The sequence below is a fragment of the Lithobates pipiens genome, unplaced genomic scaffold (genome assembly GCF_037356315.1).
Source record: "Lithobates pipiens isolate NorthernLeopardFrog02 unplaced genomic scaffold, aLitPip1_a1.2 Scaffold_28, whole genome shotgun sequence".
In the NCBI taxonomy this organism is placed as follows: Eukaryota; Metazoa; Chordata; class Amphibia; order Anura; family Ranidae; genus Lithobates; species Lithobates pipiens.
Genome location: NW_027507789.1, coordinates 30207293 through 30234685, shown reverse-complemented (window position 1 = coordinate 30234685; position 27393 = coordinate 30207293). Strand labels below are relative to the sequence as shown.

Below are 27393 nucleotides of genomic sequence, written 5' to 3'. Positions count from 1 at the left end.
CAGGGCTGCATGTGGTGTGAACTTGCTCTTGGGGCTAATTCATCCCACAAAAACGTCTTCTGGATGCTTTTCTGCATATGCGTTTTTGATGCATTCTGGTGCATTTTTGTTGCGTTTTTTTGTACATTTCCGGGTACAATCCAGATGCTTTTTTTCCTGGTTTTTTTTCACTGTACAGTCCGGAGGATTTTACCACATTCCAGTACAGTCCATTGCAGGAAAAATGCAACATGTTATACTTTTTTTTCTGGAGCACAGCAAAACTGGTATGAACTATGCCATTGAAAACAATGTAACAATGTCTACTTTGTATGCGTTTTGGATGCAGAAAAAAAATCAATGGAATACATGTGATGTGAACTAGCCCTTGGACTTTAGAACCACTTTACCCACCTCCCGTCCATGTTATAGCCGAATGACGGTTACAGCGCTGGCCTTAATTGCCGGAAGGCCGTCATATGATCTCCTGTGCATGAGCTGCCTGCGTGCCCTGTGATCACCGAGTCTATGAGATTCGGCTGATCACAGATCGACCCCTTGATCAATCCCAGCCCCTTACCATGTGATCAGCTATCAGCCAATGAGAGCTGATCATGTGATGTAAATAGAAGATTGATAATCATTTTTTTCCCCCTCACACTGTCAACATGAGGGGAAAAAAAGCTGATCAACAGCTTCTGTCAGAGGGACACTCTCTCATACTGGTCACTGGAAGTTCAACATGGAACCTCATGGCAAAGAACTCTCTGAGGATCTGAATAGAAGAATTGTTGCTCTACATAAAGATGGGCTAGGCTATAAGAAGATTGCCAAGACCCTGAAACTGAGCTGTGGTGGCCAAGACCATAGAGCAGTTTAAGAGTTTAACAGGAGAGGTTCCACTCAGAACAGGCCTCGCCATTGGTCAAGCAAAGAAGTTGAGTGCATGTGCTCAGCATCATATCCAGAGGTTGTCTTTGGGAAATAGATGTATGAGTGCTGCCAGCATTGCTGCAGAGGTTGAAGGGGTGGGGGGGGGGGGTCAGCCTGTCAGTGCTCAGACCATACGCCGCACACTGCATCAAATTGGTCTGCATGGCTGTCATCCCAGAAGGAAGCCTCTTCTAAAGATGATGCTCAAGAAGGCCCTGAAATGGTTTGCTGAAGACAAGCAGACTAAGTCCTGTGGTCTGATGAGCAGTGGCAGCTGGTGCTAAAAAAATTTGGGGGGGTCCCAAACTGAAAAAAAATTTGAAAAAAAACCCCATCAAATGCAGCCACTTTGCCATCAATTGTAGCCACTGTGCCATCAAAAGCTGCCACTGTGCCATCAAAGGCTGCCACTGTGCCATAAAACGCTGCAACTGTGCCCATCAAACGCTGCCACTGTGCCATCAAATGCTGCAACTGTGCCCATCAAACGCTGCTACTGTGCCAAATTCTGCCAGCATGCCCATAAAATGCTGCCGGTGTGCCAAATGCTGCCAGTTTGTCGAATTCTGCCAGTGTGACAATGTGCCCAATGCTGCCAGTGTGCCAAATGCTGCCAGGGTGCCCAATGCTGCCAGTGTGACAGTGTACCCAATGCTGCCAGTGTGCCAAATTCTGCCAGTGTGCCCAATGCTGCCAGTGTGCCAAATGCTGCCAGTGTGCCCAATGCTGCCAGTGTGCCAAATGCTGCCAGGGTACCAAATTCTGCCAGTGGGACAGTGTGCCCCCCCACTCGCCTTCTGACGGGCACTTACCCTGTCTTGTGGGGCAGTGGGTGATGGCGACGAGCAGGGTCCTTCATGCGTCTCCTGCAATTCTTCTCCTGTCCTCTCCTCCCGTCAGACATCCAATAGCGGCGCCTGTTGTTTCAGCCAATCAGGTGACAGGTAACCAGACCTGAGCAACCTGATTGGCTGAGAGGCAGGGTCAGTGTTAGGTATGTGATGTATTCAGTTCTCTAACACACCAATGAGTAATCAGCGAACACACAGCACTGCGCCCGCTGCTTACCCTTTTGGAACGCTATTAGAGCCCATGGCTCTAATCAGGAAGCTTATTAGAGCCTATGGCTCTCATCAGGCGCTTCTAAAGAAACCCCGCCACTGTAATCAATATGCCCGTCGCCCGACAAGGGGCTGGGCACATGAATAGGGGCAGCAGCAATGCATGAATCTATCTATGTGTAAGAGCGAGTGACAGGAGGGGGGGCGACGCTCCTGCGCCCTTTATGGACGCACCACCACTGCTGATGAGACCAAGATAAACATATTTGGTTCAGATGGTGACATGTGTGTGTGGCGGCAACCAGGTGTGTCTTGCCTACAGTCAAACATGGAGGTGGGAGTGTCATGGTCTGGGGCTGAATGAGTGCTGCTGGTACTGGGGAGCTACACTTCATTGGGGGAACTATGAATGCCAACATGTACTGTGACATACTGAAGCGGAGCATGATCCCCTCCCTTCAGAGACTGGGCCGGGCATGCCTGCCTTTTGTTGCCAGCGGTTTAGAGATTAATGGCTGTGTGTTGAGTTATTTTGAGGAGACATCAAATTTACACTGTTATACAAGCTGTACACTCACTTCTTTACATTGTAGCAAAGTGTCATTTGTTCAGTGTTGTCACATGAAAAGATATAATAACATATTTACAAAAATGTGACGGGTGTACTTACTTTTGTGAGATACTGTGTGTTGGTTACATTTTATATCTGGCTACACTTTAGCTTTAATATTACTTTGAATTTAAAACTTTATGTTAGCTTTTACATATTTCATCCTTTGATGTTCTTTTGATGTTCCATTTGCATTGATTAAGAATTGCTTTTCCATTGACAACCATTCTGTTTGAGGAATCTGTCAGTCTTACCCATCGCAGGTTTTGTTTGACCACTTCAATATAACAGCTGCCTTATCGGCTGCCCTACACGGCTCATTCCATGGCGCCTGCCTAGCAACCAACTCAGCCCAGACACTTTCCACTCCAACTCTCGCACCACTAAACTACAACTAGCCTAAAAGCCGGGAAGATGCTTTTATTGGACACTTTAAGGCTCGGTTCACACAGGGGCGACTGCGATCCGACTTCAGGTCGCCTCTAGTCGCCTCAGGTCGGACAACATTTAAAAATCAATATAAGTGAATGAGAGCCGTCTTAATGCACGCTACTGAAGTTGCCTCCGACTTCAAAAGAAGTTCCTGTACTACTTCAATCCGACTTGTAGGCGACTTGTACCTATTGATTTCAATGGAGGTCGCCTCCAAGTCGGATCTCTGTCTATACGGAGGAGACTTTGACAGAATTATTAGCTCTGAAGGGGGAACTCCACGCCAAATTTCTGAAAAAAAATTTGGCGTGGGTTCCCCCTCCGAGAGCATACCAGGCACTTAGGTCTGGTATGGATTCCAAGGGGAACCCCCTACGCCGAAAAAACGGCGTGGGGGTCCCCCCCAGATCCACACCAGACCCTTATCCGAGCACGCTACCCGGCCGGCCAGGAAAGGGGGTGGGGACGAGCGGGCGCTCCCCCCCTTCTGAGCCGTACCAGGCCGCGTGCCCTTAACATGGGGGGTGCCTTGGGGGAGGGGAGGCGTGCGGCCCCCCCACCCCAAAGCACCTTGTCCCCATGTTGATGAGGACAAGGGCCTCTTTCCGACAACCCTGGCCGTTGGTTGTCGGGGTCTGCGGGCGTGGGGGCTTATCGGAATCCGGGAGCCCCCTTTAATAAGGGGGCCCCCGGATACCGGCCCCCCACCCTATGTGAATGAGTATGGGGTACAATGTACCCCTACCCATTCACCTGTAAAATAAAGTACAAAAAAAAAACACAACACACAAGATAAAATAATTTATTGCACAGCTCCGGGGGTCTTCCGTCTTCGGAGGTCTTCTCGCCGGACTCCTCCGCTATCTTCTTGTAGCTCTTTTACTAGCGGAGGAGCCCGGCATTCTTCTTCGTCGCCGCGGCCTCTTCTTCCGACTTCGGGGGTCTTGTCCCCCTCTTCGGTTCTTCTGCCGGGCCACCGCGCATTCTTATAGCTCTTTTACAGGCGGTGGCCCGGTCTTCTGTCGCCGCCGCCGCCTTCCGTTCTTCTTCTCCTGGATATGTTGACTCAACGCTCTCTCCGGCCGCAATGCCAGGGACGCGCTGCGCAGCGACTTATATAGGGACAAGGGGCGGGTTTATCGGATGATGTCACATGGGTTGGTCACATGGGTTGATGTCACATGGTGACCCCGCCCCCTTATGATGTCACAGTCCCGGAGGATGCTGGGACTGTCGCCATGTGACATCAACCCATGTGACCAACCCATGTGACATCAACCCATGTGACACTGCCCCTTGTCCCTATATAAGTGGCAGCGCAGCGCGTCCCTGGCATTGCGGCCGGAGAGAACGTAGAGTCAACATCTCCAAGAGAAGAAGAAGAACGGAAGGCGGCGGCGGTTCTTCTGCCGGGCAAGCGCCTTCTTATAGCTCTTTTACAGGCGGTGGCCCGGCAGAAGAACCGAAGAGGGGGACAAGACCCCCGAAGTCGGAAGAAGAGGCCGCGGCGACGAAGAAGAATGCCGGGCTCCTCCGCTAGTAAAAGAGCTACAAGAAGATAGGAGTCCGGCGAGAAGACCCCCGAAGACGGAAGACCCCCGGAGCTGTGCAATAAATTTTTTTATCTTGTGTGTTGTGTTTTTTTTTTTTGTACTTTATTTTACAGGTGAATGGGTAGGGGTACATTGTACCCCATACTCATTCACATAGGGTGGGGGGCCGGTATCCGGGCGCCCCCTTATTAAAGGGGGCTCCCGGATTCTGATAAGCCCCCCGCCCGCAGACCCCGACAACCAACGGCCAGGGTTGTCGGGAAGAGGCCCTTGTCCTCATCAACATGGGGACAAGGTGCTTTAGGGTGGGGGGGCCGCACGCCCCCCCTCCCCCAAGGCACCCCCCCATGTTGAGGGCACGCGGCCTGGTATGGCTCAGGAGGGGGGGGCGCCCGCTCGTCCCCACCCCCTTTCCTGGCCGGCCGGGTAGCGTGCTCAGATAAGGGTCTGGTGTGGATCTGGGGGGGACCACCACGCCGTTTTTTCGGCGTAGGGGGTTCCCCTTGGAATCCATACCAGACCTAAGGGCCTGGTATGCTCTCGGAGGGGGAACCCACGCTAAAAAAAATTTCAGAAATTTGGCGTGGAGTTCCCCCTTCAGAGCTCATTCTCTGATTGGCCACAGCAAAAGTCGCCTGGCCTGGGGCGACTTGAAAGTCGCCCCAGGTCGTGTCTAAAAGTAGTGTTCAAGTCGTCTCCAAGTTGCCTCACAAAGTCGTCCTGAAGTCGCGTCGCCCCTGTGTGAACCGAGCCTTAGTTGGGAAACAATTGCACCTCCTTCAATACATCTAAACAAAATATTGATGGTCAATTAGCCACGAAGTAGAGAACCAGAACAACCTTGACCATAGATCTGAACTCAGGGAAATCCCATCTAATATTTAGGCTGGGTTCACATATGTCCGGCTGTGGTTTGCACCGTACTGCGGAGTATGGTGCATCCCTGTTCACCGGTTCAGGTGCAATTCAGGTGCAAATTTCTGCCTGAATTTGCACCTGACCCAGACTCAAAAATGCACAGGAGCCTTTTCAAAACCGCACCGCGGCCATTATTTTCAAGCACTGTTATCCCTCGTAGGCATGGAGTTCACCAGAGCTTCACAGGTTTCCACTGGAGTCCTCTTCCACTCCTCCATGACAACATCACAGAGCTGGTGGATGATAGAGACCCTCCACCTTCCGTTTGAGGAATGCTCAATAGGGTTTAGGTCTGGAGACATGCTTGGCCAGTCCATCACCTTTACCCTCAGCTTCTTTAGTAAGGCAGTGGTTGTCTTGGATTGTTTGGTGTCGTTATCATGTTGGAATACTGCCCTGCGGCCAGTCTCTGAAGGGAGGATATCATGCTCTGCTTCAGTATGTCACAGTACATGTTGGCATTCATGGTTCCTTCAATGAACTGTAGCTCCCAGTGCTGGTGTTCTGTCAAAAAATGTCCGCCTATCGAATACTGTTTGCCACGTACTGCGCAGGCGCAGCACTCGCACAGTACGGAGCACAAGGAGATTCGTAAAATCTCCGAAGATAAACAGTGCCTGCGCTGTGAGTCCAGGTGCAAGCCCCACCATCCAAATGGACATAGGGCTGCACATAGTTAGAGGGCCCCTCGCGTACTCGCTTCGCTCAGCTCTTTTATATTCTAACTCTATGTCCACTTGGATGGTGGGGCTTGAACCTGGACTCTTCAGCTATTTTCCGAATCTGCTTGTCATGTGTACTGCACATTGCGCAGTACACAGCGGACACTATCCGATGGGGGGACAGTATTTGACTGGACACCAGCAGCACTCATGCAGCCCCAGACCATGACACTCCCACCACCATGCTTGACTGTAGGCAAGACACACTTGTCTTTGTACTCCTCACTTGGTTGCCGCCACACACGCTTGTCACCATCTGAATCAAATACGTTTATCCTGGTCTCATCAGACCACAGGACATGGTTCCAGTAATCCATGTCCTTAGTCTGCTTGTCTTCAGCAAACTTTGTGGGCTTTCTTGTGCATCATCTTTAGAAGAGGCTTCCTTCTGGGACGACAGTGATGCAGACCAACTTGATGCAGTGTGTGGCGTATGGTCTGAGCACTGACAGGCTGTCTCCCAACTGCAAGTGTAAACCTAACCTGCTAAGAAGGAGGAGCTATTTGAGGCTGGATTCACACCTATGCAGTTTTAGTGCATTTTGCCGATTTGCACTACAGAGCGTGTTCCATAGGAAACCATGGTAAATGGACTGTAGTGCAAATCTGCAAAATGCAAAAAGCACTAAAACTGCATAGGTGTGAATCCAGCCTGAGAGTGGAGGCTGCAGAATGTGACCGTGTTTCACATTTCATCCCAAATATGGGTATAAAATTAAACATGATCAAAAAAGTGGACTTAGGCCTGGTTCACACCTATGCAGGTTGTAGTTTGCATACTCCAGGTGCATTTTGCATTTTTCAATACACGTTTTTGAACCATTGAAGTTTATGGAACCAAAAAACAGAAAAAAGTCCCTGGCCCTTTCCATAAAATGCACAGATGTGAACTACATCCATAGGAAACCATGTTAAATGGAGTGTAGTGTGTTTCTGTCAAACTTGAAAGCACGCTAAAAAATGCATAGATGTGAACCAGGCAATTTGTTCTCCCAGTAGGGGGGGGGGGGGGGCACAGGAAAAACAGTGATCATTGTTAATGGCCATAGCCACTAGCAATATCACATGCTAGAAATCCGACAGGCTGGTTGTAGTCAAGATGGATCAACTTAGGCTGGATTCACACCTATGCAGTTTTAGGGCTTTTTGCATTTTGCAGATTTGCACTACAGAATGTGTTCCATAGGAAACCATGTTAAATGGACTGTAGTGCAAATCTGCAAAATGCAAAAAGCCCTAAAACTGCATAGGTGTGAATCCAGCCTTAGGTACAATCAGCTTGCCCATACATGGATCGAATCTTGGATGATCTCTGCTGAACCGGCCGGGTTTCGGACCATCTGTGGTTCAGCCGGAACCGAACAAATTTAGATCCATGTATAGGCAGGCTTATTGCACCCAAGTCGATCGATACAACCAGTCTGGCAAGTTTTTTTTACATATATATATAGCCACTAGTAGTAATCAGTGTGCTCTGCTGCACTGCACTCCGTCACTGGCGGAATACAATGGTACTGTGGGAGGGATTCGAGCAACTTTCTTTCCTGCAACCCACAATGGAAGGTAAGAAAATCGAATAATCTATTGGCTGCCTTGGCTTTTACCTTCAGAAGTTGTTTTCAACATTTTTAAAAACGCAACTTTAAATACAAAAATACTTAGTGATGTTACCATGAAGGTCTTTGTACAGGCCCTTCCTGTTATAAGGCTTGATTCACACCTATGCATTTTTTTCTGCTTTTTGCATTTTGCAGATTTGCACTACAGTCCATTTAACATGGTTTCCTATGGAACACATTCCGTTGTGCAAATCTGAAAAATGCGAAAAGCACTAAAAATGCATAGGTGTGAATCCAGCCTAAGGTGGCAACACTCTGTCCCTATTTCCCAACTGTGCTTCAGTGTTGTGACCCAGGCTTCAAATGGAGCCATTTCAAAGTGGTCATTTCAACGCACATTACCGAGGCATCGCCCATTGCTGTCTCCATGAAGAATCCTGCCCTGAAGTGTTTTGCAGCCTCAGAAATGTTTTAATTTTTTGAGAAAATTTTTCCATCCTTCCCCTTTATATAAAGTCAGTTGGGTCCTTCCCTTCAATTCTCACAATATTTCGCCATAGATGATTTTCAAGATCTTTGTTGTATAGATTGCTTGCTTTAGTGAGTTGGGAGGTGGAGTTGGAATCTGAGATTAAAGGCAGCAGCTTGTCCTCTAAGTCACTGACCCGGCTTTCCACCGCTGTGGTGCATTTCCAGATTTTCTGCAAATCTTGCCTTAAAAGTTAGACTTCTACTTAATCCCTCCTAGTTGATCCTGTGCTGAGTGTACAGACACAGTACAATTGTGCCTATCTTTCCCCTTTGATTCTCCAGGTCACTACGGATGAAAAATCCCAGATAGCAAGGATAACTTGCCACAAATTTGGTAGCAAGGTAGCAAGGTAACTTGCTGCACATTTTCACTGGCAAATTATACACTTGCAAAACACCCGAAGCACAAATTCCAGTTGACGCTTTTCCAATTTGAAGCAAATTTGCATGGCATGTCTCTTGCAAAAGAAAAGTTGCAGTGGTGAGTCTACAGCAAGAGCTCTGCAAGTCTACAGCATGAAAATTCAGCCACAGTGACCCCATGTGGTGGGATGACTATTACACAACATGACTGAACCAGAACTTGCTGCAGACTTGCAGAATGTTTGAAAAAGAAAGTTGATCTGGAGTCATGTGTAGCGGTACCCCCGTGGGGGCTGCTAAGTTTGTTCATTACCTTTTGCCACACTGCTCCGCTTCCGATTCCCCATGCAATTACATGACACACAAACAGTCAAGATTCCTGATTTATAGTTATTTTGGGTATAAGTCGGTGGGCTGTTAAGTAGGGTATATGAGATGCCCCATCCAACCCCAATCTTAGGTTAAAGGGTATTAATCTGTAGCCGTGGCTTTGTTAATTAAATTCCTTATAGCGACCCTTTCCTGGTTCCACTTCTCTCTCTGTCTTAACAATCCCAATTTGGACAGATAAGCATTACTCTGAATAACGCTGTGGGTGTTGAACTCAAAGTCACAGGCCATGCTGCCTATTTCCATGACTTGTATTGTTAAACCTCCCTTAGTCCTGGAAAGTGTTCAATACTGTGCTCCTTGGATACACAGTATGAAGTTCCTGAATAGCACTATTGGGTTTGCACTCCCGTTGCTCTCTCCCAATCAACAGTCCATGTTCTACGCACAGAAAGTCGATTACCCATTCTTCTTTCTCCGCTTAGTTCCTACTTCCTCCTCCACGCTGCCCGGCACATCCCCACATGGGACGTCCGGTATTCCTCCAGCGCTACATGCTGACTTCATATCCAGGGGCCAGACTTTCGGCCTCCCTGGAATCGCCTCTGGCTATCCGGCTCCGGGATCTCTGAACTCCCGGGCCTCAAGCCTCGCACCTCCAACCTCGAATTTCTCCTCCCCTAGAGCATGTGACCCCCCCCTCTTTTATGAGAGACCTCCACTTGACCATATAAATTAACCATTGGTCAATTCTCTCACTTGGGGTTTCCTGCCACTCAGGTCTCAGCCCATCCTCTCTTTCCAGCACAATCCACTGTCAAGCAGAGGAGGTATCCCTGAGCCCAAGTGTAGGTGGCCACACCCCCTTCTATTCTGATACTCCCAACCCTGAATAAACAACCAGGCCTAGCAAAGAGTACAGCCCTGGCTAAATTTACCTGTCTCTATATACTACACCAGTGGTCAGCAACCCTGTCCTCAGGGCCCACTAACAGGCCAGGTTTGCGAAATAACTGAAATACATCCCAGGTGATATCATTTGCTGCTCAGTGATTGCAGTATTCTAGTCTGCATTACACAAAGGTAATACATAAACCCTGGCCTGTTAGTGGGCCCTGAGTACAGGGTTGATGGCCACTGTCCTACATGGTCAGAAAAAGACTATTAAGCACCTACCAAAGGTAGAGGGCGCTACACATGCAATGCCAACAAACTTGTGAAGTCTGACAAGTAGAACAATAGCAGATAGTCTAGCAAGTCTAGCAATGAAGCTGTTCTCCAGCCAAAACCTTTTTTTTTTGGGGGGGACGGGGGGGGACGAGAGAAAATATTTCATGCACAATAACATTTACTAAGGCCCCAATCCACAATTGGTTAACTGTGCGGGTTCCCGGTGATTAGCTGCAGACAAAAGCCCCATTGAAAGCAATGGAAGGCTGACAGCGCCCGCAGCTAATTGTGACCACTCACATGTAATCGCTCAAGCAGCGATTACCTGTGAATAATTGGACCTGGATGCAGACTGTTTCTGTTCAGGGCCAGTCATTCTCAGGTAACCGCTCCTTAAGCGATTATATGCGAGCGGTCACAGTGAGCTGCGGGTGCTGTCAGACTCATATTGCTTTCAGTGGGGCTTCTGTCCACAGCCAATCCCTGTGAACCCCCTGATCATTCGCAGGTAACCGCTCCTTAAGCGTTTATATGCAAGTGGTCACAGTTAGCGAGGGGAGCTGGCAGCCTCCTGTTGCTTTCAGTGGGGCTTCTGTCCACAGCTAATTCCTGGGAACCCCCCGATCATTCACAGGTAACCGCTCCTTGAACGTTTATATGCAAGTGTCACAGTTAGAGGGGGGAGCTGTCAGCCTCCTGTAGTAGGGCTTCTGTCCACAGCTAATCCCTGGGAACCCCCCGATCATTTGCAGGTAACCACTCCTTGAGCATTTATATGCGAGCGGTCACAGCTGTGAGAGCTGTCAGCCTCCCATTGCTTTCAGTGGGGCTTCTGCCCACAGCTAATCCCTGGGAACCCCCTGATCATTCGCAGGTAACCGCTCCTTGAGCATTTATATGTGAGCGGTCACAGCTGCGGGAGCTGTCAGCCTCCCATTGCTTTCCGTGGGGCTTTTGTCCACAGCTAACCTCTGGGAACCCCCCACTGGGTCATGTAATCACTAAAGGCCTCATTCACAAACATGAATGGCACCTAATACTGTACACAATGCAGTCTAGTATCAGTAACTTGACCAATCACTAGATGTAGAATGGCCAGACTGACAGGTGTTTTTATTCCCCCATGTTGCTCAGAGGAAACACTTGTTACGTTTTATATCCTGAGGATAAAGATATAACTTAATTAAATCATTATGTGTACTGGAGACTCCATAGTCATGTAACCTTTTCTTCTCATGCAAAGTGTTCTGAGCTCCCCGACGTTTGCATTTAATACATTTCAGTTAGCCTTCTAGACTGCTCATTTCATTATGAATGGTTTTCCAGCTGTAGCATATGGACAACACACTAGGTGGAGCTGGGAGAGTTTACTTCTTCTGGGATGGGGGAGCAAGCTGAGACCTGCGCAGGGAAAACTACGCGGCTGCCATTACTGACTGCATACAGGGATCCGTTTGGTTGAACAAAAAAAAAAAAAGAACTGTCCCGATTCCCATCCTAATAATATCGCTAATAAAACAAAAACATAATGTACCATCATCCAATCAACTTGAAAATTGAGGCAGAAGGTTTGAGGCAACTCTGGACTCTTCATGGTACAGCAAAGACTCACATACATATTTGTAAAAAAAAAAGTATAAATTTATTTAAGACAAAAACCATCATTAAAAGGTCCTATAAGGAGAAATATATAAATACAATACAATACAATACAATACAATATACAAATACAATATAGTATTGAATCTCTGAAGAGGAACTCGACAGTTGGACACGTGTCCACCCAGACAGGAGGACCATGGATCTCGTCCTATGTCAGTTCAACCTCGACATGTTTCGCCGGTATGACCGCTTCTTCAGGAGTATACTTCAGAGGATAATGTGTGTAGATATTTCTACAAAGAACAATAATATATGATCAAATTAAAGAACTTTTCTTAGGGTTCTTATCCTTTCCCACAAAGACTTAAAAAAGGGTACAAGGGTTAGATACTCTTCAAGGGGGAACTCCAGAAAGCTGTGTTTAGGGAGGCAAATGTAATCTGTAAAGTACATACATTATTGTCATTTGCGGCAAAAAAATGTTCCTTACATTGGCGCAGCGGTCAGTGGGAAGAATGTTCCTTACATTGGTGATCAGTGGGAAGAATGTTCCTTACATTGGTGATCAGTGGGAAGAATACTCTTTACATTGGTGGTCAGTAAGAAAAATGGACCATACATTGGTGGTCAGTGGGAAGAAGACCCCTTACATTGGTGGTCAGTGCAAACAATGCCCCATACATTGGTGGTTAGTGGGAAGAATATATCTTACATTGGTGGTCAGGGGGAAGAATGCCCCTTACATTGTTGATCAGTCAGAAGAATGTCCCTTGCATTGGTGATCAGTGAGAAGAATGTCCCTTACATTGTTGGTCAGTACAAAGAATGTCCCTGACATTGGTGATCAGTGGGAAGAATGTCCCTTACATTGGTGGTCAGTGTAAAGAATGTCCCTTACATTGGTGTTCAGTGGGAAGAAGGCCCCTTACATTGGTGGTCAGTGCGAAGAATACCCTTTACATTGGTGGTCAGTGCGAAGAATACCCTTTACATTGGTGGTCATTAAGAAAAATGTCCCTTACATTGTTGGTCAGTACAAAGAATGTCTCTGACATTGGTGATCAGTGGGAAGAATGTCCCTTACATTGGTGGTCAGTGCAAAGAATGTCTCTTACATTGGTGGTCAGTGGGAAGAAGGCCCCTTACATTGGTGGTCAGTGGGAAGAAGGCCCCTTACATTGGTGGTCAGTGCGAAGAATACCCTTTACATTGGTGGTCAGTGCGAAGAATGCCCTTTACATTGGTGGTCAGTGCAAAGAATACCCTTTACATTGGTGGTCATTAAGAAAAATGTCCCTTATATTGGGGGCCAGTTGGACAAATGCCACTTATATTGGTGGTCAGTGCAAAGATTGTCCCATACATTGGTGGTCAGTGGCAAGAAGACCCCTTACATTGGTGTTCAGTGCAAAGAATATCCCTTACATTGGTGATCATTGGGAAGAAGACCCCTTACATTGGTGGTCAGTGCAAAGAATGTCCCTTACATTGGTGATCAGTGCGAAGAATACCCTTTACATTTGTGGTCAGTTGGAAGAATATCCCTGACATTGGTGGTCAGTGGGAAGACTGTCCCTTACATTGGTGGTCAGTGCTAAGAAGCCCCTTTACATTTAGTGGTCAGTGCGAAGAATGCCCCTTACATTGGTGGTCAGTGCGAAGAATACCCCTTACATTTGTGGTCAGTTGGAAGAATATCCCTTACATTGGTGGTCAGTGGGAAGACTGTCCCTTACATTGGTGGTCAGTGGGAAAAATGCCTCTCCTACATTGGTGGTCAGTGGGAAGAATGTCCCTTACATTGGTGGTCAGTGCAAAGAATGTTCCTTACATTGGTGGTCAGTAGGAAGAAGACCCCTTACATCGGTGATCAGTGCGAAGAATGCCTCTTACATTGGTGGTCAGTGAGAAGACTGCCCCTTACATTGGTGGTCAGTGAGAAGAATGCCCCTTACGGACAGCTAAAGAGATCCTTGGTGTCCCCCTGTTGGCTCTGCCAAGTGGACCTGGAACTACTGTATGCACGCACCATCAGATTGGAGATCAGCCAGCCACAGATCGAGGAACCTCTGGAGGAACTGTAGGGTTCCACAGAACCCTGGTTTTAGAAAGGCTGATAAAAACACGTCTTGAGCAGTGATACGCTGAGTGATCTGCATCCAAAGTCTGCACTTATAATGGGGACATTTTGGAAAGGGGTTACGTATGAAATTGTCAGTTTTTTTTTTTTTTGGAAACTTCACTTAGTTATCGCCCTTATTTATCCAACTCTTTTTTTAAATAAATATTTTTTTTGAAAATGATGTCATTGACGGAAAGTGTGGTGCTTAATCTATTTTTAATTTAATTTACAAATAGTCTTCTGTATTAATTGTATTAATTCTGTAAATAGTTTTCTCCTCCACCCCCCCCCCCCCCCAACTAACAACCCTTCTTTGGTATTCTGCCCCCCCTTGTGACTTTTGCTCTAAACAGATGACCAATTTTACAGTGGCGGGTCTACAAATGGGATCTGGGAATACCGATAATTCTTCGTAAGATATGAAATGCCTTTCCTTTTTTTTTTAAACTCTTGGCAACGCTCTGAAATTGTTTTCCTGCGGCACTCCGCTCACGTTTCAGAATGCGGTCTCTTTACCACGAGATGTCATGTGATAAAACTGAAACTTGCAAACTATTTTTTATTTGAAAAAAAAAAAAATGAATTCGGTGATAATGACGTCTGCATGGGACTTTCGAAAGGGGGACTTTCCTTTAACCCTTCCCTCGCTGAAAGCGTGCTTGCATGTCGTGAAGCAGCCCAATGGTATGAAAGGGGTTAACGCCCCCCCCCCTTTCTCCTTTGTGCAGGGTAATAATGCATGTCCCAGCTCTACACACCAGTAGATGGGGGAGGATATACTGGGAGTGGAATCGGATTACACATCCTGCCTGGGAAGGGAGAGCCTGACTCAGAGAGAGGAGGGGGGGTGAGCTTGCTATCTCATTTGCTCATATCATTGCTAAGGGATCACAACTGATTCTGAGGGATCTAGGCAATCAACAGGTTTTGGAGGACTTTTGGTTGACTTGGCTTGTGTTTGAAGACTTTATTTTCTGGATCATGTGAGGGGGAGACACTTAAAAATGGCTGAGAGGTAAGACTGGGCTAGGGGGAGGTGGACAGAGAGAGTCTTTTCCATAGGTCTTGGTGGTGGAGCAGATCGTGCGGTTGAAGGTCCCAACTGTGACAAAGCACTCCAGGGGGTTGTGTTCCTAGGACTTCTGCTCCACAGCTCTACATGAAGGCTCTTTTCCTATTGACCAGACTGTGATCCGGTACACGGCGGCTAATCTCATGGCTGCCCACCACTTTTACTCAACTTTTTTTAATCTTAACCGAACTCCCTAAAGTCTTGTATGGAATGGGTTGCAGACCGCACATCCATGTGTTATTAGGGTAGTCGGTTTCATTTGGTTGTTGAGGAAACAAGCCACGCGTGTTGTGAGTTATTCTTACTGGCTGAAAATATTTATTTTGAGCGAAAACAATAACAAAAATTTCAATATTCTTAGAATTCTAAACAAATTTTATTTTTTATTTTGGTTTTTGTATGTGTGGTTTAATACCCAAGAAAAGCGTTGTACGAAACTTTAAATCCACGTTCGTTTTGAGGCCACATTCGCACTTGGCAAATTGGAATCGCAGGCAGAGTCGTCAGGATCCTTCCCCCGTGATTCCAAATCGCGTGGCGATCGGTGTGTTTGTGTGACACTCGTTCTACACGGTGCCTCAATAGTGGTGCAATTTTATTTTTTTGCTGCGATTGTGGCAAAAAAAAGTGATTTAAAAAATTGGATCTAGCTTGTCGCCCCCCAAAAAGGAGCAGGAGCTTCGTTTGGGCAACAAAACAAGCATTGGGGCAGGCAGCCCATTGACGTGAATGGGGCTGGCCTATGCGCGACGCGCAGAATTGAGGTGAACATTTTTCAAAAAATCGCTTGCGGGAACGCGAGTTGCCACTACGTAAGGCTCGGTTCACACAGGGGCGACTTGTCCAGGCGACTTCGCCGCCTGATAAGTTGTGCCCCGTTCTGTACTACGGAACCGTTCTAATAGGAGCGACTCAAGTCGCTCCGACTTAGAAAAAAGGTTCCTGTACTACTTTTGCGGCGACTTGCATTGACCTTTGCAGGTCGCGGGGCTGTAAGTCGTGCCGCCTACTGTGTGAACCGAGCCTTAAGTGTGAATGAGGCCTGAGAGTGCACTAAAGCAAATGTGTCATCTAAGGCAACGTTGATTTGTTTGTGTGTGTGTGTGTGTGTGTGTGTGTGTGTGTGTGTGTGTTTTTTTTTTTTTTTTTTTTTTTTTATTTATTTTTTTCCATACGTTTTGAGGTTTATGGAAGTCATGGTAAGGGCCGGTTCACACTGCGACGCGAGGCGACACGGCTCGCCTCGCTCCCGCAAGTCGCCCCCATTCAGTACTATGGAACCGTTCTGAGAGGAGCGACTCGAGTCGCTCCGACTCAGAAAAAAGGTTCCTGTACTACTTCGGGGGGCGACTTGCATTGACTTCTATGCAGAAGTCCTCTGCAAGTCGCCGCTGAGCTCCCCGCAAGTCGCGGCGAGGTAAGTCGGAGACGCCTCGCCGCGCCTCGCTGTGTGAACCGGCCCTTATGCATAAACACGTTGATTCATTTTCATCCCCAAGTAACAAGCCTAAGGGCCCATTCATGCTAGTAACTGCACATCTCCATTTTTTATTTATTTTTTTTCCCAGCGTAGATATGTGCATTTAATGTGCATTTTACATGTGTTTATGCATTTTACATGCCGTTGGTGCTTATTTACATATATTGGATGCATGTTTGCCTATCTAAATTTGTCCTGTGAGGTCACTTCCTTCCTTTCTTTTTTTTTTTTTTTTTTTTTTTTTCTTTCCCTGGGCTTTTATGTGCACTATGATGCATTGCAATGTGTTTGCATGCGTTTTTGCATGTTTGCGGTGTGGAAAAATGCGGCATGCTCAATTTTTTTTTTCTTTTATTCTGCACTGTAATAATGTGAACTATGTCTATAGGATTCTATTGATTTTGGACTTTCTGTGCAGTTGGAATGCAGTCCAAGTGCATCCCACTGCGCTAGATGTGAAAGGGCCCTAAGTAAGTTTATTGGCCAAAAAAAGCATGGCAGTTCATTAAAAACGTGTCAACGTATGTGCAAAACGAGCATTAATGCAAGCCGATGAATGCGTTAAACGCGAGAAAATGGAAACGCAAAGGTGTGAACCTAGCCTATGATAGAAACAAAAAGTGGGGGGGTTTGCTTGGTACAACATAGAGCCGTTGACTGTAGCACTAATGGGGTTTCTCATTTTAGTTGAAACTTGGAGGGTGGAATTTACAAAAAGTGTAACACACAACTTTTTGACGCTGCTCTTGGCAACCAGTAAAGGGCTCAATCATTTATACACAGGAAAATGCATTTACCCTTTCGCACTGGGGTGGGAGCGGAGTCGGCGGTAAAGTGGCACACTTTTTAGCACCGATTTGCTGTAGTTTTAGCGGCGGTATGCGGCCACTAGCGGGGCGGTTTTACCCCCACTAGCGGCTGAAAAAGGGTTAAAACTGCCCACAAAGCTCCGCTGCAGCGGCAATTTGCCACCAGTATAGCCGCGCTGCCCCATTGATTTCAATGGGTAGGAGCGGTGAATACACCGCTCCTTTCACCGTTCCAGAGATGCGGCTAGCAGGACTTTTTTCACCATCCTGCCAGCGCACCGCTCCAGTGTGAAAGCCCTCCAGCTTTCACACTGGAGTGAAAGGGGCCATGTTTTTTTGTTTTTTTGTTTTTAGGTGCTATTTTTTTTTGCGCTGTAGCGCCTGAAAAACGCCCCAGTGTGAAAGGGGCCTTAAGGTTTTGCTCATGTTTGGCAATGAAGCTGTTCACACTTTAGCATTTTCTCCCAAGGCCTTCCTCTTCCTTTATTGCACAAGATTGTATTATGAAAACCTGGGGACTTTTGGTTTTGTGGTTTCCAGGGCAAAACTTGTTGAGGTTTATTTTTTCATATCACTAAGGAATCTGTTGCTACGGACAACAGCTCTACTGGTTTCCTTTTTGTAATGCTGCCTAGACCAGTCTGGTCTCGGTGACGGCTCCATTTTTTTTTTTTTTTTTTTTTTTTTTGTGACACCTTTTTTGACACCTTTTTGTTGCCCCTGGTAACAGTGCCAGTTTTAAGCTGGCCATGTGTCAGTAGAATTAATTAAAAAAAAATGTTTGTTTTTAGCCTCCGCTTGCGTTGACTGCGGCTTTGAAATTGTATGCTTTCATCTGAAATTGCACGATTTCAAAGCCAGATGTCGTTGTGACTTCGGGTGCGACTTTGGAAGATGATATCTGTGCTTGAAATCACCAAAAGTAGTGAGGGAACTACTTTTTTCAAATCGGTGCTGCACAGCAAAGTCGGCGTCGCACTTGATTTGAACAGAGCGCTTGCCGGCTATAGGCTGTGGCTTGTCATGCAATTTTGACCTGCCAAATCGCATGATGAGTCGCTTCAATGTGAATGGGGGCTTAAGAACGTTCCTTTTTTGATTTTCTGTTTATTAGTGGGATCACTTTGACCGCAGTGACGAGAATATTAGAAGGAGCAGGATGGAAACATTTTCTTGATCAAACAACATTCTGCCGGCAAATGTGGTTTTTACTTCAGGAAAGTCCATTTGCTCCAAAATCTAATGGTAAAAGCAAACTATTTTTTGACGTACCTTTGAACAACTTTTATTAGAGCATTCATGTGTAGTGATGAGAATGTTCGTTTTGAAAATCTACTAGTGTATGAGCCAGTTCTGATGAAAACAAGCATGTGATGCCTCTTTGACAGCTGGTGCAAACAAAATAGAGGTAATCGTTGGGATTTTGGTGAGGCTGATTTATGGAGATTAACGCAGAAGTCCATTGACGTTAGTTTAACCACTTCAGCCCCGGAAGGATTTACCCACTTCCTAACCAGGCCATTTTTTTTTACCCTACTAATGGACCTTTCTTTTGGTGGCCAATATGTGTTCTGCTACATATTTTAGTTAAAAAATATCACAATAAGCCTATATTGATTGGTTTGCACAAAAGCTATAGGGGATATATTTATGGCTCTTTATTTTACTAGTAATGGCAGTGATCAGCAATTTTTGTGGGACTGCGGCGTTGCGGTGGACAGATCAGACACTTTTGACACTTTTTTTTTTCTTTTTTTTTCTTCTTTTTTTTGGGACTATCGACATTTTATGCAGCGATTAGAGTTAAAATAGCCACTGATTACTGTATAAATGTCACTGGCAGGGAAGGGTTGACACTAGGAGTGATCAAGAGGTTAAGTGTGTCCTAGGGAGGTGTCTCTAACTGGGGTGTGAATGTACTGACATGGAGTAAAGAGAGATCACTGTTCCTGATCACTAGGAACAGGAGAACTCTCTAGAGCTCCCTGATAGAACCGGGATCTGTCTGTTTGCATTGACAGATCACCATTGTGCCTTTCTGAGAAGTTATCGTGGGTCACCAGCGGACATTGCAGCCGCAGGCTACGCGCTCTGGCATCGTGGCCACCGTACAGCTCAAGCAATTCGCGCAACAGTGCCAACCTGCTACCGTCGACAAGCAGTTAATCTCTGATCTCTCTTTACTCCATGTCAGTACACTCACCCCCCCCCCCAAACTTTGTAAACAAAGGGCCAGTTTACTGTCCTTTGGGGGGGGGGGCGGCGGACTGTGGCCAGTGTGAGTAAACCATGCCCCATCATTGGTATTGAGGTAGAAATAGTTGTTGTCAGTGGGAGGAATAGGGCCTCGTCGTTGGCGTCGGTGGGAGGATGTTCCATTGTTAGTGGCAGGAATTATCCCCCAATGTTGGTGTCAGTGGCAGAAATTATGTCTGAAGGGCCAGATAAAGACAAGCAAAGGGTCACATTCAGCCCCTAGGGCTGCAGTTTGTAGACCACTGGCTTAAAAAAAAAATAAAAAAAAATCAGGTTTCCACTGTGCAATTGCTGTGTTTGGCTAAGATGCAAATAAAAAAAAAAAAAAAAAAAAAAAAAAAAAACATAACTCCATAACTCGCTACTGTGGAAAATTTCAGCAATCATGAGTAAGGCTCGGTTCACACAGGGGGCGACACGACTTGCCGCGACCTCAGCGGCGACTTGCAAACGACTTCTGTATAGAAGTCAATGCAAGTCGCCCGAGGTCGCCCAAAAGTAGTACAGGAACCTTTTTTCTAGACTCGATTCGCTCCTCTTACTACGGTTCCGTAGTACAGAACGGGGGCGACTTGTCAGGTCGCGGCGCGTCGCCCCCCTGTGTGAACAGAGCCTTAAGCTAGTAGTGGTTGTATATGTATAGAAAATGTAAAAATTTTATTTTGGCTCAAGTGTTTGGTCTAGTACAGGGCTTCTCAACTGGAGATGTATATCATTTATTTTTCCCAATGAAAAATGTAAGGAGCATTCTTCCCACTGGCCATCACATGTTTTTAGCAGAGGTTCCCTGAGACCGGAGAGTTATTTCTGCAAAAAAGTTTGATAAAGTCTGGTCCATGTATCTGTTTTTTTACTAGCCTAAGACGCACTCCTTTTATAAGTATGTAGTACAATATGCCTAATATACTCATAGATGGCGAGTTATAGGGTTTAGGCTGTGCTATACTGACATTACCAAATTATAGGTTTGCGTTGGGTTAATGATTACATATTGAGGTTGTACAGCTCATAAATGGTGTCACAAGCGCTCCCCTGTCCACACACACACACACACACACACACACACTTTCGGAGCGTCTACCTTGAGGCTGATGGTTCGTGACAGGTTTTTTTGGAGGGGTTGGTTGCAGCTTAACAGCTTTTGGGGCTGAAGCCTACATGTGGGATTTTAATTTCATCTGTGTGGAAATGGCAGCTGCAAAACTGATTAAATGAAGGGGGAGTGTTAACTGAGCAACAGCCAGAATTCCAGAGCTGGCTATTGTACATTGTTAAACGGACTCGGATTAGGCTTTCTGCTCCAGATTTAGCCCGTCACGCTTTCCTTTTTTACTTAAATCCGGTGTTCTGCTAACCACTGTCCTCCGTCTTTTTATGGACAGTCCAATGCGGTTTTTAATGATGATGCCATTAGTGCTTTACTGCTTTTCATTGAATAGCTGCTCATTTGGATGCAAAGGGTTCGCTACTTTGGTGAACAATGAATGATTCTTAAACCCACGTTCACATCAGGCCGATTTGACATGTCAAATTGGCGGCTACTGCCAGCAATTGCACTGTCCGAATCGGTGTGACACAGATTTTTCCCAAAAGTAATTCCTACTTTTGTTGACTTTGGGGGCCTTTTGAATAGACATTTGTGCAGCAACCCGCACAGATGTCTGTTAAATGGCCCCCGAAGTCGGACTGCATTGCCTGTTTAAAATTGTGCGAGTGCAACTGAACTCTCATCGATTGGTAACCTGCAGTCAGTGTGAACCTACGATTAAAGTGGAACTCCAGCCAAACAAATTCTAGTTGTGGCTCTAGCCACAATTTGAGGATTAGAATCTGTCAGGTTGTTAAACTATATGTAGACCCTCACCTCAACCTACTCAATTTAAAACATAAATGCAAAGTGTGTGTATGTACAGTAAGGCCCCTTTCACACGGGGCGGATCAGTAAAGATCCGCCCCGTGATGATCCGCTCGCTCAGCGGGGATCGCTCCGTTGTCCCCGCTGAGCCGGCTGCGGACAGGGCGGTCTCCGCACACTGTGCGGGGACCGCCCTGTCAGCTCTCCGCTCTCCTCTATGGGGATCGGACGAGCACGGACCGTGTGTCCGTGTTCATCCGATCCGCTCTGCAGACGGACAGAAAAATAGGATTTTCCTCCGTCTGCAGAATCGGACATTTGCGGAGGCGGACAATAGCGGGTGTCTGCGGATGCTCATCCGCAGACACCCGCTATCCCATAGGGATGAATGGATGTCCGTATTTCATCCGCAAACGGATGGATGAAATATGGACATTTCATCCGCATGTGTGAAAGGGGCTATATATATATATATATATATATATATATATATATATATATATATATATATATATATATATATATATATATATATATATATATATATATATATATATATATATATATATATATATATTTTATTTATTTATTTTGACATGGTACAAATTATTTTTTTTTTTTAAGGAATTTACCAAAACATATTTAAGCTATAGTTATATAATGGATGTGGGATGAAAGTGCACGCTACCTGGTTTAATTTGAGGGTATGTACATCCAAATCGGAAGAAGGGTTTTGTAATTGCAGCTCTTAAAACATAGCCATCCCCACTTTTTCCAAGTGACCAAACGTAACTGGACAGTTGAATCAAAAGCTGTTTCATGGTCAGGTGTGGGATGCGCCTTTGTTTATTTCTTCACCAATTAAGCAAGTAAAAAGTCTGGAGTTGATTCTAAGGGTGGCTAAGTGAAACAAGCCTTTGTAGGCCTCCCCCCTGCTGAGTAGTGCCCCCATAGCAGTCCTATGGGGGCACTACTCGGCAGGGGGGAGGAGCCCAGAGCGATACCAGGGGACCTGAGAAAAAAGGGCATTGGGGTTGCTCTGTGCAAAGCCACTTAATGGAGCAGGTAAGTATTCATTTTTCTCTATCGCTTTAAGTTAAAAATAATAAATAAATAAATAATAATAAAAAAAAAAAAAAAAGGTTTTAGGCTTTAGAACCACTTAACGTTTGTGTGTGGGGTTTTATTTATTTATTTTTTGCACTGTCTTCCCTATAGCCAACTTTTCTTACTGTTGAGGATCGCTGGCACGACCATCTTAGGCTCGGTTCACCCCGTACGCGGCACGACTTGCCGCGCCGCGACCTCAGCGGCAACTTGCAAAACGACTTCTGTATAGAAGTCAATGCAAGTCGCCCGAGGTCGCTGCAAAAGTAGTACAGGAACCTTTTTTCTAAGTTGGAGCGACTCGAGTCGCTCCTATTAGAACAGTTCCGTAGTACAGAACGGGGGAGACTTGTCAGGCGGCGAAGTCGCCTGGACAAGTCGCCCCTGTGTGAACCGAGCCTCATGGGAAAGGGGTTAAACACTGTGTATGTTTGAGCCTGCACAGTAGTTTGTGTCTTGTCTTGTCCTGCAGTCTGCTGGGACATGGACAGGAGGCTACGGGATTAGGGGGACAGGGCAAGGGATGCCATCCTCCTCCTAGGTGAGGAGTGCAGAAGTGGCAGCTGGGTACTAATAAAAATCGGTACAAGAAAATACCCTGTAATTCAGTTACAGGCTAAGCGGTGGGAGCGGACCTGCGGGACTTTGCTTTTATTCTTAGGTTCCGCTTTAAGTTCAATAAAATTTTGTTAAGCCAGAATTTAGTGTCACTTGACTATTTATTTTTATAATTTTACAATTCTTTGTGGAATAGATTCTGAATCTTATAGTGGGGACAAGTGTCCCCGGTGACAACTGTCATAGCACTAATCCTTCCCCACACTACGCAATGAGGACCAGTGTTCCTGACAACTGTCGGCGGCTTTGACCCTTCTTCGCTCTATCCAAAACTGAAAAATGAATTGGGTGAATTGAAAAGTTTTTAGTGAATTGCAATTGTCCTAAATATATGTGTGGTTCTCTGATTAGGTCAGCAGGAAGAGCTGAAGGGCCCCCCAGGAGGTCAGTGTGTGCGGTTTTTAAAACTCACAACTACTACCATATTTCCTGCAGCTTGTCCCTTTACTGTAATGTGAATCATTGTTGGTTCCCAAAGGAAAACGCATGATAGACACACTTAGCTGAAGAGCTGCTCAAACCCCCATAAAGCATGGTTCCATCCTGTCCATGTTGGAGCTTCTTAGACCAATTTATTAGAATTTAAAGGAGAGTGTTGCTGAGCATTAACTTCTGACCTGATGACATAGCATAACTCCAGTGCAATTGCAGGAAAACAATATGCTAATCAGTCATTTTTGCACGCCTTGTTTCCTAATACACAGTTAATACATGACAAAGGATTCTCATGGGTTACCTAAAAAGACAGCACAGCTCAAGCAGCCTGCTGTGTAGCTTAGATTACCTGACTGAAACAGACAAGGCAATTTAGTGTGTAAATTTTAGCCTGAGCTATTTAACTCTGTTAACAGGAATTTTAGGAAAGTTCAAGTAAAGAGAGCGCCGCTCCAGCCACGGCTCCCCACCGAAGGGAAGGCCGCACACCAACAAAAACGGTCCAATGTGATTAATTGATCCAATGAGTCACACAACAGCCACAAAGACACGGGACCTAGGAGGTATCTCCCAGGTCCCGTGTCTTTGTCTTGGTGGCTGTTATGTGTGACTCATATTGGATCAATGAATCACATTGGATCATTTTCGTTGGTGTGCGGCCTTCCCTTCTTTTCCAACAGGGTTTTTAACAATGAAGAAAGGTAAGAGAAAAGCATGGAAATTAGTAAAAAATGAGCCTAAAGCTGCATCTACTGACTAAAAGAGGAATGTAAATGTGTTATGCTATTATTTTCAGTTTTTGTTAAATAGTTTATTTTTTAGTCTTGACCATCATAAATAAAGTAAAATTCCCTTCGACATTTCTTTTGAAGGGCTCTGCCATTGGAAAAGATAGGAAAACGTTTGTTCAGACTGAGGTTTCTTGATGCGGATATTTGCTTGTTTGTAAAAGGCCCGCAGTTAATGAAGTGATGGTCATGTAAATAATTCAGCTAGGAGGTGACTTCACCACACACTCTTGTCATAAGATGATTACTGTCTCTATCTATCAATATAAATTATTATTTTTTTTTTTTTTATTTAGGTTGGATCTAGCTCCAGGAATATCATTTAATACAATAAAATACAGTTTTATGAGAAGGGTGCAAGTTATTTAGTAGCTTTCACAAACATTTGTTTTAAGCCCTGTAAACCAAGGAACATTTGTTGACAAAATGACAGCTTTGGAAAAATGTACCAGCTGCGCAAACTCTATCACAGGGGCCTCAATCGTCGGCGTCTCAAAGGAGGAAGTGTTCTAGATGGGAATGGCCAACATATTTGAAAGTGAAAGGGTTATCTAGCTGGATGTTGTGGTCAACTGTAGATTTTTTATTTTTATTTTTTTCTGATAAAAAATGGGCATTTCACTATATTATTCAGAACTGCCGTTTTGGTTCCGTTTGGAGCAGGACATCTCATGTTTTTAAACTTAAAGTTTGGGTCTCTAATGCCGCATACACACGACTGGACTTTTGGACAGCAAAGGTCCGACGTAACGAGTGCGTCGGACAATTCGATCTTGTGTGGGCTCCTTTGGACCTTTGCTTGCCAAAAATCCGGCGGACTTTAGAAATAGAACATGTGTTAAATTTTTCCACCGGAACTCCGCCTGACCGAGAAATCCGTTCGTGTGTATGCTAGTCTGACGGACAAAAACCGATGCTAGGGCAGCTATTGGCTACTGGCTATGAACTTCCTTATTCTAGTCCAATCGTACGTCATCATGTTCGAATCCCTCAGACTTTGGTGTGATTATGTGTGGCCAAGTCTGTTCAGAAAGTCAGTCGGAACTCCGCCAAAAGACCGTCAGAACCTAGTCCCTCTAAAAGTCCGGTCGTGTGTACGCGGCATTAGGCTTCATGTACACTGCTGCTGGTAAACGGATGTTTAAGAGCGGTTGGGTATTTCAGCTGCCCCTGAACGCTCCTCTCATCTTATCAGTACATGTACACAGGGTCATTTCTAGTGGTTTCTAGGCAGTTGAGTTTAGAAGCATTTTTTGGAACGCAAAAAAAATGGTTTCAGGACGGATGTTCACAGGAATTTGAAACGCCAAATGCCTGTAACCGCCTGTAAACTCGAGTTTAGCAGTGCTTCGTTTAGAGACGTTTTTTTTTTTTTTACAAACGCTTCTAGACGTAAACGCGGCTAAACTGACCTTTTTAGATGCCGGTTTCTAGCTGTCAAGTTAAATCTTTCAGGAGAGGTAAAACAACATCCCGTGTACATGAAGCCTTATATCTACAGGCAAAGCAGAGCTCAAACTGCGAATATTCTATCATCTACAGTTTGAAAGTGAATCTTGTGGTCCTGTAGGTCAAAGTAATAAGTTTTACTTCACTTGCCCCCTCTACTCACCAGTAGAATTTTGTTGGAAGACTGTTTTAAGAACATTTTGGTTTGGTTATCTAAGAATTTTTAAAGGGCACAATTTGACAATCTTTTTGACCAGAGGAAGCATAATAATTGAAAGAGAAAAATGGAAACCTTTTGTCGCCTCTACTGGGAGCAAACTAACGTTGAATTCACTATTGGGCAAGAAATATCAGAACTAGTCTTCTGTGCATGCACTTGTCAAACTTATTCCAAGAAGTTGAGTTTTCGTTCTACGAAAATTGAGACTTTCTGATGGTACTCAATCAAAAATTCTCATAAAATTAGTCAAGTCCACAAAGGCACCATCAATGGTCAGATGAGCAATTCCTTTATTTTTTTTTATACTTTCTCATTCAGACGTTCAAGTGAAATTCTACAGGCGTAAGGCCAGCATTAACTCTCCTTCGCTTTTCTCCCCCCACCACAAGCTGTCCCATTGGATTCTGACAACTGGGAACCCACCTGCTGTCAGAATACAATCGCTCTGCGGGAGGGATTCCCCCATCAATCTTGAATGTGTTGATGGGTGAATCAAGCAATTTTCTTTGCTTCAACCCCTGGTTGAAGCAAATAAAATTGATGTATGGCCGGCCTAACTTCACTGTTTACTTTCTTGTTCCAGATCAGTACGTGGTGGAACCAAGGTGACAACAGCCCAACAACCTGTACCTTTAGCAAAACCAAGTCCTTGCACAGCAGGTTGAATACTCTTTTATACTCGCTGCTCTAGTAAGACCTGGGTGGTCAAATATTGTTCTTTCCTTCCCAGTGGTGCACAACGGTACCTAACAGGATGCTGTGTGTTTACTTTTAAATGCTTGCTTATAAATGGATGGTGTTGGCTGTCAGTCCATATCTGAACGTCGCGGTTTGCTCACTGTGTCCTGTATGGACACCCTTTTTAACTGCTACCTCTACTGTGTATCCATATTGGCATGAAAGGTGGCTGTGCGAATTGTACAGTTTGTGAAATGCAGATTTCTTAGAATATTGGGCTAATTGTACAGTATGTTCTCACTCTATTAAATGTAATAAAAAATGAATAAAATACCGTGCATTGTTCAGGACACTTCCTGGTACAGCAGAGGTATAGGACAGACCACATACAAATAATAGCCGTGACAAATATTACATACTGCTTTGCCTATGTAAACAGCTAAAGGTGACATTCTTGTAGAGTCACATTTGTTTGACCGGCCAAACAACATGATTTTTACAAAATCTGATGAATTTTAAAGCAAATCTAAACCCGAAAAACAAAAAATTAATATTAAAGTTTATCAATCTTTTAGAGGTGGTTTTGTTTTTTCCTTACAAGATTTCTTTTATGTTTGCTTTTTTACCTGGAAATCCTGCCAGCAAAACCTTTTCTGCCGTATGTTGACTCACTCCTTGTACTGTTTCTATGGAGAATAAGTATTGTCACCTTAGGCCAGAATCCTCCCTTCTCCATAACAT

At 45.3% G+C, this 27393-nt stretch overlaps 1 protein-coding gene across 2 annotated transcripts in view; it reads left to right on the top strand.

Moving 5' to 3' along the window:
- The first annotated feature begins 14707 nt into the window (after window positions 1-14707).
- The window catches only part of LOC143935266 (rho GTPase-activating protein 39-like), a 151616-nt gene continuing 138930 nt past the window's right edge, over window positions 14708-27393 (top strand). For both annotated transcript variants that reach the window (XM_077458998.1, XM_077458997.1), the window contains exon 1: window positions 14708-14900. In XM_077458998.1, the coding sequence (XP_077315124.1) occupies window positions 14890-14900 (11 nt within the window). In that variant the 5' untranslated portion in view covers window positions 14708-14889. The remainder of the gene's footprint in view (window positions 14901-27393) is intronic.